A 13,360-nucleotide genomic window follows, 5' to 3' on the forward strand; every position below is an offset into this window, starting at 1 on the left:
CTGTGTTGTTAAAGTGTTAATCTCTCAGTCATGTTGACACTTTTGTGACCCCATGATCTGTAGACCACTAGGGAAATCCATGGGATTTCCCAGGCAAGAATACTGGAGTCGATTGCCATTCCCTTCCGCAGGGCATCTTCCTGACCCAGGGATCGAATTCAGGTCTCCTTCACTGCAAGCAGATTCTTTACTGTCTGACTACCTAACAAATGCCAGGTACTTTTCAGGTGTCAGGGATACAAATGAATAAAAGAAGACTGAATCCCTGCCATCTCAAGCTTACATTCTGACGGGATTGAGAGACCAACAATAAACCTAATACACAACTGAATGCCATTGTTTGTCAACGGTTCTGTGCGTCATTTGGTGGACAGGAGATTCAGCATTTAGCGAGATCAAAAGTCTAGAGTGAGAGTTCTGTAACACTGAGTAGGGGGGTGAGAGTGGATATCATCAAAAAGGTGGGATGTGAAGGTCAGGCAGGGATGGAGTCAGGCAGGTACCTAAGGAGGTACTTGGCAGAGGACTGCCCTTGCAGAGACCCTGATTAGAGGAAGAGCAGGAGGCAAGGGAGGCAGGCAATAGGATCTGCTGGGCTTGCAAGCTCATTGAAAGGATTCATCTTTCATTCAAAGATGAATGGGAGCTGCTGGAGGGTTTGAACAGAGGAATCAGGCAGGAATTCCTCACTATCTTGCCGCCTCCTCTTCCTCTTCAAACTCATCTGCATTATTTCCCGTTCATCTTTCCTGAGGTTTCTGTGGAAAAGCTATTCTTTTTCTAGGCTGACTCACTCCTGTTTTGAATGTAAGCCATTGCTATCTCATCAGGATTGCCTCTACCTTTCACCCCTGCCTCTATAAAGTTCATAGTGGCATCCCAGACCACCCCGACCTTCTAAATGTCATCATCAACCCTTCAACCCTCTTTCTAATGGACCATCATCTCTTCTTCTTTTGCTACCTATGGACGTGAAAGACATTTTTCTCTTCCCTGTCTCCACTTTCTCATTCATTAAGTCATTCATTCATTCAGTAAACTTCATGAGAACAAACTACCTGCAAGGAACTATGCTGAAGACACAGAGGCAGGGCACATGGGCCAGTGGGCACAAGGGGAAATGGAGCTCGCGTGTCCACTTTGTCCACTAAAACTGCTAAATCCATCCATTCTTCTCATTCTTTAACTTTCCTATTTTGAAATAATTTGACAATTGCAGAAAAGTTGCAAGAATAGTAGAAAAACTTCCCAGATATCTTTCACCCAAACTTCCCAAATGGTAACATTTTCTGAGATTAGCTTTTATTCTCTCTCTCTCTCTATATATATATGTGTGTGTGTGTGTGTGTGCATGTATGCACCTGTATAGCTCACATTTTTTGGAGCTGTGGATATGATACCTCTTTACACATAAATATTTAGTGCATATTTCTTAAAAACAAATTTCTTCACCATACGACTGTGATAAAAATCAGGAAAAACACTGATGCAATGCAATACCATTATTCATAGATACTTTGGGATTCATAAATACTTTGGTATTATTCATATATAAACTTTGAGAAAATGTGGTAATCATGTATTTGAGTATGTGATTAACTTGTACTTTAAAATGATGCCTTTTTAAAAGTTTGACTTTTATACATATGCTGTGCAAAAAAAATCATGAAAAAGGCAGAATGAATAAAATTTCTTGTTCATCACCAACTCCCAGAACTTGCTCAAACTTGTGTCCATCGAGTCGGTGATGCTATCTAACCATCTCATCCTCTGTCGTCTCTTCCTCCTCCTGCCTTCAATCTTTCCCAGCATCAGGGTCTTTTCTAATGAGTCAGTTCTTTGCATCAGATGGCCAAAGTATTGGAGCTTCAGCATCAGTCCTTCCAATGAATACTGCCAGCACCCTATTTCATGTCTTCACTATTTCTTGTCCAGATGAAAGAAAACAAAACCCTAACTGTTCTCTACCCTTCTGTTCCCCAGCCTTCCTTTCATCCTGCCTAAGTCATTCCATAAGGGAATATGATCATGCGATGCTCTTCCTCTGGGGCCACCCATGGCACTCAGGATAAAACACACACACCATATGGAACACACCTGCCTGTTTCGATTCTGGCCCCCGTCTCCCCATGCAGCACCCCCTCCCACCACCACTCACACCAGACACACCAAGCATGTTGATCCATCAGTGGCTCCTCCAAGTTCCACGCCTCTTTGCCTTGGTCTCCTCCCATGGAATGTGCCATCCATCCAGCTTCCTCATCCTCAATTCTATGTGTGCTTTATTACTACTCATTCTTAAAGGCTGAGCATAGGCATCTCCTCCAGAAAACCTTCCCTGACCAGCCCACTCCAACTCGGTTTCTTCCTGGGTGTTCTCAGGGGTTCCCAGGCTTCTCTCTGGCATTATCGAGCTGAACTGTGATGGCCCAGTGATTAGGTTGCCCTATTAAGCCACAAGCCAGGACCGTTCTCATACATCTTTGAATCCATAATAGCACTAAGCACACTGCTTGACATAAGTCAAATTCCAGGAAATGCTTTATTAAAGAACTATAGGTATAACATTTTATTTCCTATTGCCTCTAGCTGGTACCATTAGCATAAAAGTTGTGCATCTGCATTTTGTTTTATATCTACATATAACTCTTTAGTTGTGTTATATGTGAAATGATCCTGAGAGCTGGATGAACTCAATCACAAATTTACAAAAGTAGAGCATTTCCAATGGAGAGCTTTTATAAACACAGCAGACAACCTGAAGAGGGTTAAAAATTGAAGAATTATGCCTGATAAAAATGATTTTTTAATGGAAAGAGTCCAAGCTGGGTAATTTGACAAAGATAAACTCAAATCTTCACAGTGAATTTATTATCAGTCACTTTTTTTATCAGGAATTTCAATATAATGGAGGTGAAACACAGATATTTTGTTTGTTGGAGGCAGACTTTATCGATGTGAAAGAGATGAAAAACCAACTTAAAAATCTAAAGCTACTTTACAAAGTCTAATCTCTAGTAGATATGACAGTTACTTAGGAGGATGACTTGGCAAGTCAGTTTAGTGGGTATCAGAAGCCAGTATTTTGCTTGATTAGAAAAATCACACAGGGACTTCCCTGGTGATCTAATGGCAAAGATCCACGCTCCCAGCGCGGGCAGCCCAGGTTTGACCCCTGGCCAGGTTCCCTTGTGGCTCAGCTGGTAAAGAATCCACCTGCAATGCGGGAGACCTGGGTTCAATCCCTGTGTTGGGAAGAGCCCCTGGAGAAGGGAAAGGCTACCCACTCCAGTATTCTGACCTAGAGAATTCCACAGACTGTATAGTCTATGGGGTCACAAAGAGTCAGACACGACTGAGCGACTTTCACCTTCAGGGAACTAGAGTCCACGTGCTGCAACGAAGAGTTTGCATGCTTCAACTAAAGATCCCACACGCCACGCAACAAAGACCAGAGAGCCTGCATGCCGCAGCCAAGACCCAGCACAGACAAATAAATTAATAGTTTTTAAAAGAAAAGTCACACAGATGAGAAACAAAAGGAGTCATTAACATAATAAAGATAATTCAGAGATGAGAACAGCAACTTTTGATGTTTTTTCTCCAAAACTTTCAGCATCACAATAAAAACATCACAACTGCAAACATGTGACTCTGAGAAAAACTATACAGTATTACACAGACAATCTACACATACATATGAGTCTATATACATATATTTGTACATATATAAACGACAAAAAATAATGTTTCATATTAATGTGAAAATCTAATATTTATTCCTTACCTGAACCTGAGAAATTGTCTAAAGACCCGTCTGCTGTTGTTGAAACTATTTCACTGCTGCTCATTGGCTCTGTTTTAACTACAAAAATAAACAACATATGTCATGTATCCAATTAATAGTTATTTGTAAAGGCACAGTAGAGAAGATATAACATTCAAAAAGTTTTAAGAAAATAATCTAAAAATCAACTCTTCCATATTAGTATATAAATCAGATTGATATTCCTAATAGAGTCTTTTTTAAAGAAATTCACCTTAAGTTTTTCTAAGGAACCTACTGCGACAAGTAACTTTTAAAAGAAACACTTTAAACTAAAATTTGCTTTCTCAGTTATCCAGCATGGCTGAAACAGAGTGCTCACTTTAATGATTACTATTACCATCCTGCCACACCAAGCCACCAATTCATCAATGTCTAATGTACACTTAGTACCAAAAGCACACTAAATATAAATGCAGCATAAATAAAATTTTCCATTTAAAAATAATGATGATAGCAGACAGTTTGTGGAAACATAACCTTTGGTAAAGTCCCTTGGGTCTATAAACTAAAGACATTTATATTTATGCTACTGGTTTTCCAAAGCAAATCCACTCTACTGTTATAGTGATGGGATTATTACAGATAAGCCAGACCACCTCTGGACCCTTTTTCTCTTAGTTTTATATTTTTTAAAATAAAAAGGTAGAACCATTATTTTCCCTAGAAATTACTCGCAAAGTGCTATCATTGGAATTTGCCCAGCCTACTTTGTGGAAGTTATACATCCCTATTAACAGGTTTTCAAAAAGAGTATAATAATATTTTAAAGGTTACCTAAAAATCAGTAACATGTATCCCAAATGAAGGCCACAACAAGAGAATATTTGGGGAGGCTTCTCTCACCATGTAAATACATTCTGGAATGGGGAAAGATAATGGAGAAAATGCAGCTTTTCCTTCTTTTAACATTGCCAATGTCATATACACATAAGGCAAAGGACAAATTTACCCTCTTGGGCCTTCACATCTTTCACTCGTGCATAATGAGTAGTTTAAAATACACATTATGAATAGTTGCAGCAGATAGTTACTTTCAAAACATTAATTATGTCGACTGTCTCTAAACCAAGTTGAGTCCAAAGGAAATCACTTCAACTGACTGTTCTAATGTAGAACAAACAGTGTGATTGAAGTTTGCACTTTCCCACTTCTTTTAGATTAGAAGTCTTAGTTGATGCTAATAAATTCTGACATAAGCCTGTATTTCCCTCTTCTCTTCACGCCTCCGCGAAACTTAACAGTATTGCTCTTCATACTCATTACAGTGCCACAGATTCAAGAAGCCAGGGAAACCTGTGCTGGTGCACTTTCCTGCTCACTTACCCACATCCTTATCTTACTGCTTTAAAAAGAACTCATGCAATGTCCTGTACACACAAAGCAATAGTTCTAGATCAACTCTGTACTTGACAGATTACCACTGGGATCTGAACTTAGTATCAAATATCACATGACCAGAAAAAGTCCAGAGCTATGCCCAAGAGGAATAGGTCCTACAAAGCACCTACGACGTGTGAGAGTCTTTATAGACATTCTAATTAATCCCTTTAAATAATTCTACAGGTAGATCTCAGAAGACAATGCGCAAACTCTCTAGTTTCACATGCAAAAACTGAAAGCAGAGATATAAGGAAATTGCCCAAGTGGCTGAAATGGGATTTCATGTTAGCTATTTTTTATTCCAAGGCTGAAAACACTGGCAGTTAAGTGGCACATCCCAACAATAAGAGCTACCTGACAACACAGTACAGCAATGGAGGCACTGCCACACTCTGTAGACTAACGGGAAGCAAAACCCCTACAGTCCTTGGATTCCTAGAGTGTTGATGCTTCCAGGCTAGAGAGCTCACTGGCAGATCTCAAGTGGAAGGTCCACACTCACCTGGCTGCCCAGCAAGGATGGTGAGGAAGAAATTTACAGTGTGAGATGTTAGCCCAGGCGACTCCTAAGTCTTTGCCAAATCTGAGATCCTTGATTCTGTAGATTGGGCTGCAAAATTCATGAAAGCTTGACTCTGCCTAACTACTGCTACCTTTGTACACCTACGACCCACCCCAGCTACTCTCCATATTTGGCTTAATCAAATAGTTTTCACTCCCAAGAGGCATATTCAATTGTCCTTGAGATGCCATTAAAAATATGCAAAAAGAATAGGAAGGAAAAGAAGGGGATACTTAACCTTTTAGGCCTCAAGCCCATTGCTTTTTGCCATTGTTCAAATACACTCATCCATAGACTAAAGACTCCCTTTTCCTGGCGAATCCATTTTTTTTTTTTTAAGGTTCACTCACTGTTAAAGAGAAGAGCCAGTACATAAAGTAACTACCAGAATATTTGTGATCTTATCAGGTACTGTAGGTCAACCTGCCATCACCAGCCACCTGATGCTACAGAGACTCGTGACTTACTGTGATAGAAAATAGTTTCTGAATGAGAGCTAAATAAACAGAGACCACTGCTGGCTTTGGGCACGCCAAGCATACACCCACCAGAAGATTAAAAAAGACAAGATAATAATCCTGTGGCCACCAAAGCTTTACATATCCTTACTAGTGCCATGACATTTATAAATATGTCATAAGCGACATAATAAAGGACCTTACCAAAGCTCTGAATTTAAAAACACAACATACTGGGTTTTTTTAAAGTTTGATCATTTTAAGGTGCAGTTATGTCCAACAATAAGGATCCCCTCTACACTACCTATCTGAAAAGAAAAAAAATCTATGAATAACCTGTTTTCCTTTAAATAATAGTAGGATTCTTCTCTCTCCACCACACTTTTTCCTTTGCTATATGATTTCATTCTGTCAGAAAGCAGGAACTTTTATTCTCTTTTGCCCCCACTCAAGAATCTGTCTTTTCTCTACCACTCTGAATTTTCAATCTCCTATCTGATATTTAAGGACTCATCCTTTAAAACATACTCAGAAAAAAAAAAAAAAAAAACATACTCAGAAATTCTTTTTCCCCACTTTAATCTCCCTGATCCTTTCAACAGCTTCTCCTAACCACGCACTTTAGGCTTGAGCTATACTGGGCAACCTGCTATATCCTCCAGAGGTACCACACACTTCCATCTATCAGTGCCTCTGAGCTTTTGTTTTGAAGGCAAATAATTCAAATACCCACCATAAGACTTTGTGAAGTTATTCCATCTCTTCAACACTGGTTATCTCATCTACAAAATTTAAGAAGTGATATCTACAGTGGCATTTATATACAGAATACACTTAACCATAAAAAAAGAATAAAATCTTTCCATCTGTGATAGCATGAGTGGATCTTGAGAGTATTAGTGAAACGCGTCAAAAGAGAAAGAAACACTGTATGATTTCACTTCTTTGTGGAATCTACAAAGCAAAACTCACAAAGAGAACAGATGCTCACAGATACAAAGTGGCTGCCAAAGGGGGTTTAGGGGGTGGGTGAAATGGACGCAGGGGGTCAAGAGATACAAACTTCCAGCTGTAAGATAAATAAGCCATGGAGAGGGTGACTATAGTCAATAATATTATACTGCATATTTGAAAGTTGCTAGGTTCCTGTCACAAGAAAAAAAAAATGTTATCTACATCCTAGGAATGCAGTACAGATCCATAAAATGTATGTAAAGTACCTAACATACAGAAGGAACTAAAACTATGTTTATCATCATCATTAGTAGCAGTATTATATAACTACTAGACTGAATGCCTTCCTCCTAGGGAACAGTACAGGGAGCAACAGGGAATAGAGTTAAAACACGTAATAAATAAGTGAATGAATGAATAAAGGAAAGAATAGAGTTAAAAGCACCAGCTTTGGAATTATCAATTGAAGTTCAATCTAGATTTGCTATTAACAGTATGAACCTGGAAAAGCGACTCAATTTCTGTGTGCTTCTGCTTCCTCATCAGTAACTGGAGACAATACACTCATGAGAATATTTTAAAAAGATAAATGCTTATAAATCATTGAACACTGAGCTAGGTCCAGATGCCATGCTTTTATAGTTACTCTGTCATTAGAGTGTCTTATTAAAATGATGATGAGAAATCAAAGTGGTTTCTTCTGGGACAGAATCTGTTACAAACTTCACATTAAAGTGAAGCTTACCCTTTGAAAAGTAAATGAGAAGAATCTGAAGCTAAATGGCTTGTCTATGATCAACCATGAAGCCACTGCCTCAGGACAGCCAAAAGCAAATCAAGGTAATTTGGATATAACAAGAAGGCAGGACTAAATCGTGATTATATTAATAATAATAAAAAATTATTATTATTATTATAATTTATAATAATATTATAAATAATATTAATAAAATACACCTCTGTCATTACAATCAGTGTATACTCTTTCTGAAGAAACGGACTAGAGGAAGAATGCTGACCACGGCAATCATGATAGAAGATTCCAGGAGAAAATGTGGGCATCTGTCTCCAGCACTATTCAGGGTGAATATACTATTATGTTAGAGCTTCCCAGGTGATGTTAGTGGTAAAGAACCCGGCTACCATGCAGGAAACATAAGAGACACAGGTTCAATCTCTGAGTCGGGAAGATCCCCTGGAAGTGGAAATGGCAACCCATTCCAGTATTATTGCTGGGGAAATTCCAAGGACAGAGGAGCCTGGTGGGCTACAGTCCATGAGGTCACAAAGAGTCAGACACGACTGAGACGACGGAGCACGCACGATACTGTATATGGCCCATGAAAAAGAGAACCCTCTTTTGATTCACCATAAATTTAAGTGGAGATAGATCTATCAGATCACTCTCAAGATCAACCAACTAACCCATCATACCATGATTCCATGCTCATCAAGCACCTTTATTACTGATGCAACATCCATATCTTCTTTGCAACAATACCCCACTATTTGGTTATTTGGTCTCAACAAATTCAATCACTTCATCCCAAGGGACTATTTCCCTTCTGCCTCACCTAATTTTACAGACAGACAGCAGAACTATTTACAATAGCCAGGACATGGAAGCAACCTAAATATCCATTGATACAGGAATGGATAAAGATGATGTGGTATGTATATACAATGGAATATTCAGTTTAGTTCAGTCATTCAGTCGTGTCCGACTCTTTGAGACTCCCTGAACCGCAGCATGCCAGGCCTCCCTGTCCATCACCAACTCCTGGAGTTTACCCAAACTCATGTCCATTGAGTTGGTGATGCCATCCAACCATCTCATCCTCTGTCGTCCCCTTCTCCTCCCGCCTTCAAACTTTCCCAGAATCAAGGTCCTTTCAAATGAGTCAGTTCTTCACATCAGGTGGCCAAAGTATTGGAGTTTCAGCTTTAGCATCAGTCCTTCCAATGAATATTCCAATGGAATATTACTCAGCCATATAAAAGAATGAACTAATGCCACTTGAAGCAACATTGTTATATTGAGTGAAGTCAGTCAAGATAAAGACAAATATTGTATGATACCAATTATATGTAGAATCTTAAAAAATGGTACAAATGAACTTATTTATAAAACAGATATAGAGTTACAGATGTAGAAAAACTTATGGTTACAGGAGGTAAAGTGGAAGAAGAGATAAATTGAGAGACTGAGATAGATACACACACACACTATATATAAAGTAAATAATAAGGTTAATTAAACCAATATAGGGACTTCCCAGGTGCTGCCAGTGGTAAAGAATCCACCTGCCAATGCAGGAGATGCAAGAGATGTGGGTTCAATCCCTGGGCCAGGAAGACCCCCTAGAAGGAAGTGGCAAACCACCGCAGTATTCTAGCTTGGAAAATTCCATAGATAGAGGAGCCTGGTGGGTTACAGTTCATGGGGTTGCAAAGAGTCAGACATGACTGAGCACATATAAACACATCATCACATATGCATATGACTGTTAGGGTTATTGATGAGAAATTCTAGTTTGCTCCCCAGGTGGCACTAGTGGTAAAGAACCCACATGCCAATGCAGGAGGCATAAGAGACAACGGGTTCAATCCCTGGGTTGGGAAGATCCCCTGGAGAAGGGCATGGCAATCCACTCCAGTATTCTTGCCTGGAGAATCCCATGGACAGAGGAGCCTGGCGGGCTACAGTCCATAGGGTCTCAGAGAGTTGCACACGACAGAAGCAACTTAGCAAGCACTCACAAACCAATATAAAATAGATAACTAATACTGTACAGAACAGGGAACTCTACTTAATACTCTTAAGGGCCTATATTGAAAAACAATCTACAAACAAGTGGATGAAAGTATCTATATAACTGATTCACCTTGCTATACACCTGAAACTAACAAAATTTGTAAATTAACTATACTCTAATAAAATGTTTTAATAAAAGAAAAACCAAAATCTAAATAAATAAGCAAATAGGCAGGTCTCGCCTAATTAAAAAAAAATCTTTTCTCAACCATTATCTATTTCTCTCCCTTCTTTCATCACTAAGTTTTCTAAAAATCTGCCTTCGAACTTAGTATCTACTCTCTCTTTGCTGCTACTGCTGCTGCTAAGTCACTTCAGTCATGTCCGACTCTGTGCGACCCCATAGACGGCAGCCCACCAGGCCTCCCCATCCCTGGGATTCTCCAGGCGAGAACACTGGAATGGGTTGCCATTTCCTTCTCCATCTTTAGTCCTCTTAAATATCCCTTTATAGTTACTATTTTACTAAAAGGATTTTAATTGCCTAATTCAAACTCTTCTCCATCCTGATTTTCCTTAATTTTTCTGTAGAATGGGCCTTCCCCTGACATTTTTCTCATCATTGATCAATACAACACAACGTTTCCCTGTTCTCCTTGTATTTTTTCTTCTGGACTGTTCTCCTCTGCTTACTCTACGGTTCGATAATTGTACTTCCTCCTTATCCAACTAAATTTTCCTTCACAATCATGTCTTTCCTTGCAACTGTTTAAAAAAATCTTCTCCATGTAGTCAACTCTCAAATCTTTATCCACATGCACAACTTTCTCACGGGGACCAATCCTCATATTCCAATTGTGCAATGCCCTTGTCTGGATCAAGGGTAAATCAAACGCTCAAATGTAATCTCCTCATCCTATCCTTTTCTAGTGGTCACACCATCTAGATTGAGCATTTCACGCTGATTCCTCCCAGCAACTCTCTCCTCACACTCCACTGTCAATCTATCATCTCTGTTGGTCTAATCTTTCGCAACCACTTTTCCCCCTAATTTCACAGTCACAAGCCTAATTACTGTATACCTCTTCTCTCTGAAAAGCCAATCAATTGGCCTTTCAGTCTTTCTTTATTTTGAACAGAGATATTTATCTTTCTATAGACTAGACTGGAGCAAGTCACTCTGCTGCTGAGGTCTTCCAACAGGCTTTTCATTTTCTTCTGAATTAAGTTATCATAACTTTATCACTGGAAAAGACTCTGATGCTGGGAAAGACTGAAGGCAAAAGGAGAAGGGGGAAGCAGAGGATAAGACGGTTAGATAGCATCACCAACTCAAAAGTCAGGAATTTGAGCAAACTCTGGGAGATAGTAAAGGACAGGGGAGCCTGAAGTGCTGCAAGCCATGGGGTCACAAAGAGTCAGACATGAATTAGCAAGTGAACACCACCAACAACAACTTTATCATATTCTTAAGGCCCTGTATGAGACCAAGCTTTTTTCTTTTTTTGCTTTCCATGCCACTTCCTTTATACACACTTTGTATTTGTATAACAACTAGTAACTTACAAGAATACAAGAGCACTACAAAATAGTCACATTTAATTGTCCTAACTTTGCTATCTGACACTTATCTCCATTTTATAGACAAAGAATCACACGCCCAAACAAACCAACCAACACTGGCCTACCAAACTGGCCCATCAAATGTTAAATACTTCCTCAATTCCACAGTATGGCTAGTGCCTTTCCTTCTGACGTTAAATGTTCTACAGTTTCCACTGATCTGAATCCTTCATGGTTCAATCGAAGTCCCATTTGCTTTGTGAAGATTTGCCTGATCTACTACTCAGGGGTTATGCTTCTTTTCCTTGAACCACTAAATCTGAGTTTGTACCTCATTTAGAACACATATCTTATTCAACCTTGCTTTACATTTCATAGTCTTATCCAAATATGTTATAGATTTCTTCATAGTTGGAACTCCAACTTTTTATGTCCCTACAGAACATAGCCCAGTGCTTCACACATAATTGGAACTCAATATTCACTGAAGAAATGGATGAAGGTAAAAATGTACAACTGACTTTGAAAAGCAGATTATAACTGACTTCATACCACTGGGCACATTGTATAGGGCAATTAAACACACTGTATATGATTAAACTGAAAATTACATTTTATTCCTCCGAAATTATCACTCTGTCAACTTCTATGCAGGTTCTTATAAAACCTCTCACTCACAAGACACATTTCCCTCATATTATTTTGAGCAAAGTACTCTTTGGAGAAGATATACTCACATAAAGGAATATCAATCATTGGATTTTTTGGTATATTTAGAGAGAATCCTTCCTGATCTTTAAAAAGAGAGATAAGTCACATATATTTAATAATAATTTGTGGGCATGATCAGTCCAAGGCAAAATATTAGATATTACTGTAAGCAAACCTTTACACAGAACTTTAAAGAGCTACACCACACATGATTATGCTGTACAGATAATAAATAACCTATAAGACAAAAGCATAACCATTGTAATGTTAAGTTATAGTTTGGATTCAATGATAGTATCACTCACAGATTTAATGAGTGCCCTATCTAAAGTCATGAGGCAGAAGTAGAAACGTACATTTTAAAAAAATGTGTCAAATGACTCAGAAAGTGGCATCAAGGGATACCAAAGGCATATAGAAAAATGGGTAAAAAGTAGAAGATAGCAATATTCCTACATTTGTATATTTTATTTTAGACATAAGTAAATAAGTAAAAGATTATAAGCAGCCATTCAACTATTTCTCCTTTATTGAAAAGAATATATATCCATGAATCAAATGATTTTTCTTTGGTTAATACCCATTTGGAAAACAAGGTATCCCTTTATGTTCAGATTGGTTTTACAGTCTGGAATATAATTATGAGTACTGTAAAATTTAAATTCATCTTCTTTTTCTTTTTTTTTAATTTTATTTTTAAACTTTACAAAATTGTATTAGTTTTGCCAAATATCGAAATGAATCCACCACAGGTATACATGTGTTCCGCATCCTGAACCCTCCTCCCTCCTCCCTCCCTATACCATCCCTCTGGGTCGTCCCAGTGCACCAGCCCCAAGCGTCCAGTATCGTGCATCGAACCTGGACTGGCAACTCGTTTCATACATGATATTATACATGTAATTTATAATTACATGTATAATGTTTCAATGCCATTCTCCCAAATCTTCCCACCCTCTCCCTCTCCAACAGAGTCCATAGGACTGATCTATATCAGTGTCTCTTTTGCTGTCTCGTACACCGGGTTATTGTTACCATCTTTCTAAATTCCATATATATGTGTTAGTATACTGTATTGGTGTCTTTCCTTCTGGCTTACTTCACTCTGTATAATAGGCTCCAGTTTCATCCACCTCATTAGAACTGAT

General features: G+C 38.7%; 1 protein-coding gene across 10 annotated transcripts in view; it reads right to left on the bottom strand.

Annotated features, from left to right (window-relative positions):
* EYA1 (EYA transcriptional coactivator and phosphatase 1) overlaps positions 1-13,360 on the bottom strand; it is a 373,498-nt gene that overhangs the window by 156,283 nt on the left and 203,855 nt on the right. For all 10 annotated transcript variants that reach the window (XM_025001849.2, XM_025001847.2, XM_025001851.2 and 7 more), the window contains one exon: positions 3,788-3,865. In XM_025001849.2, coding sequence (XP_024857617.1) covers positions 3,788-3,865 — 78 coding nt within the window. The remainder of the gene's footprint in view (positions 1-3,787; positions 3,866-13,360) is intronic.

This window comes from Bos taurus, chromosome 14 (genome assembly GCF_002263795.3).
Source record: "Bos taurus isolate L1 Dominette 01449 registration number 42190680 breed Hereford chromosome 14, ARS-UCD2.0, whole genome shotgun sequence".
In the NCBI taxonomy this organism is placed as follows: domain Eukaryota; kingdom Metazoa; phylum Chordata; class Mammalia; order Artiodactyla; family Bovidae; genus Bos; species Bos taurus.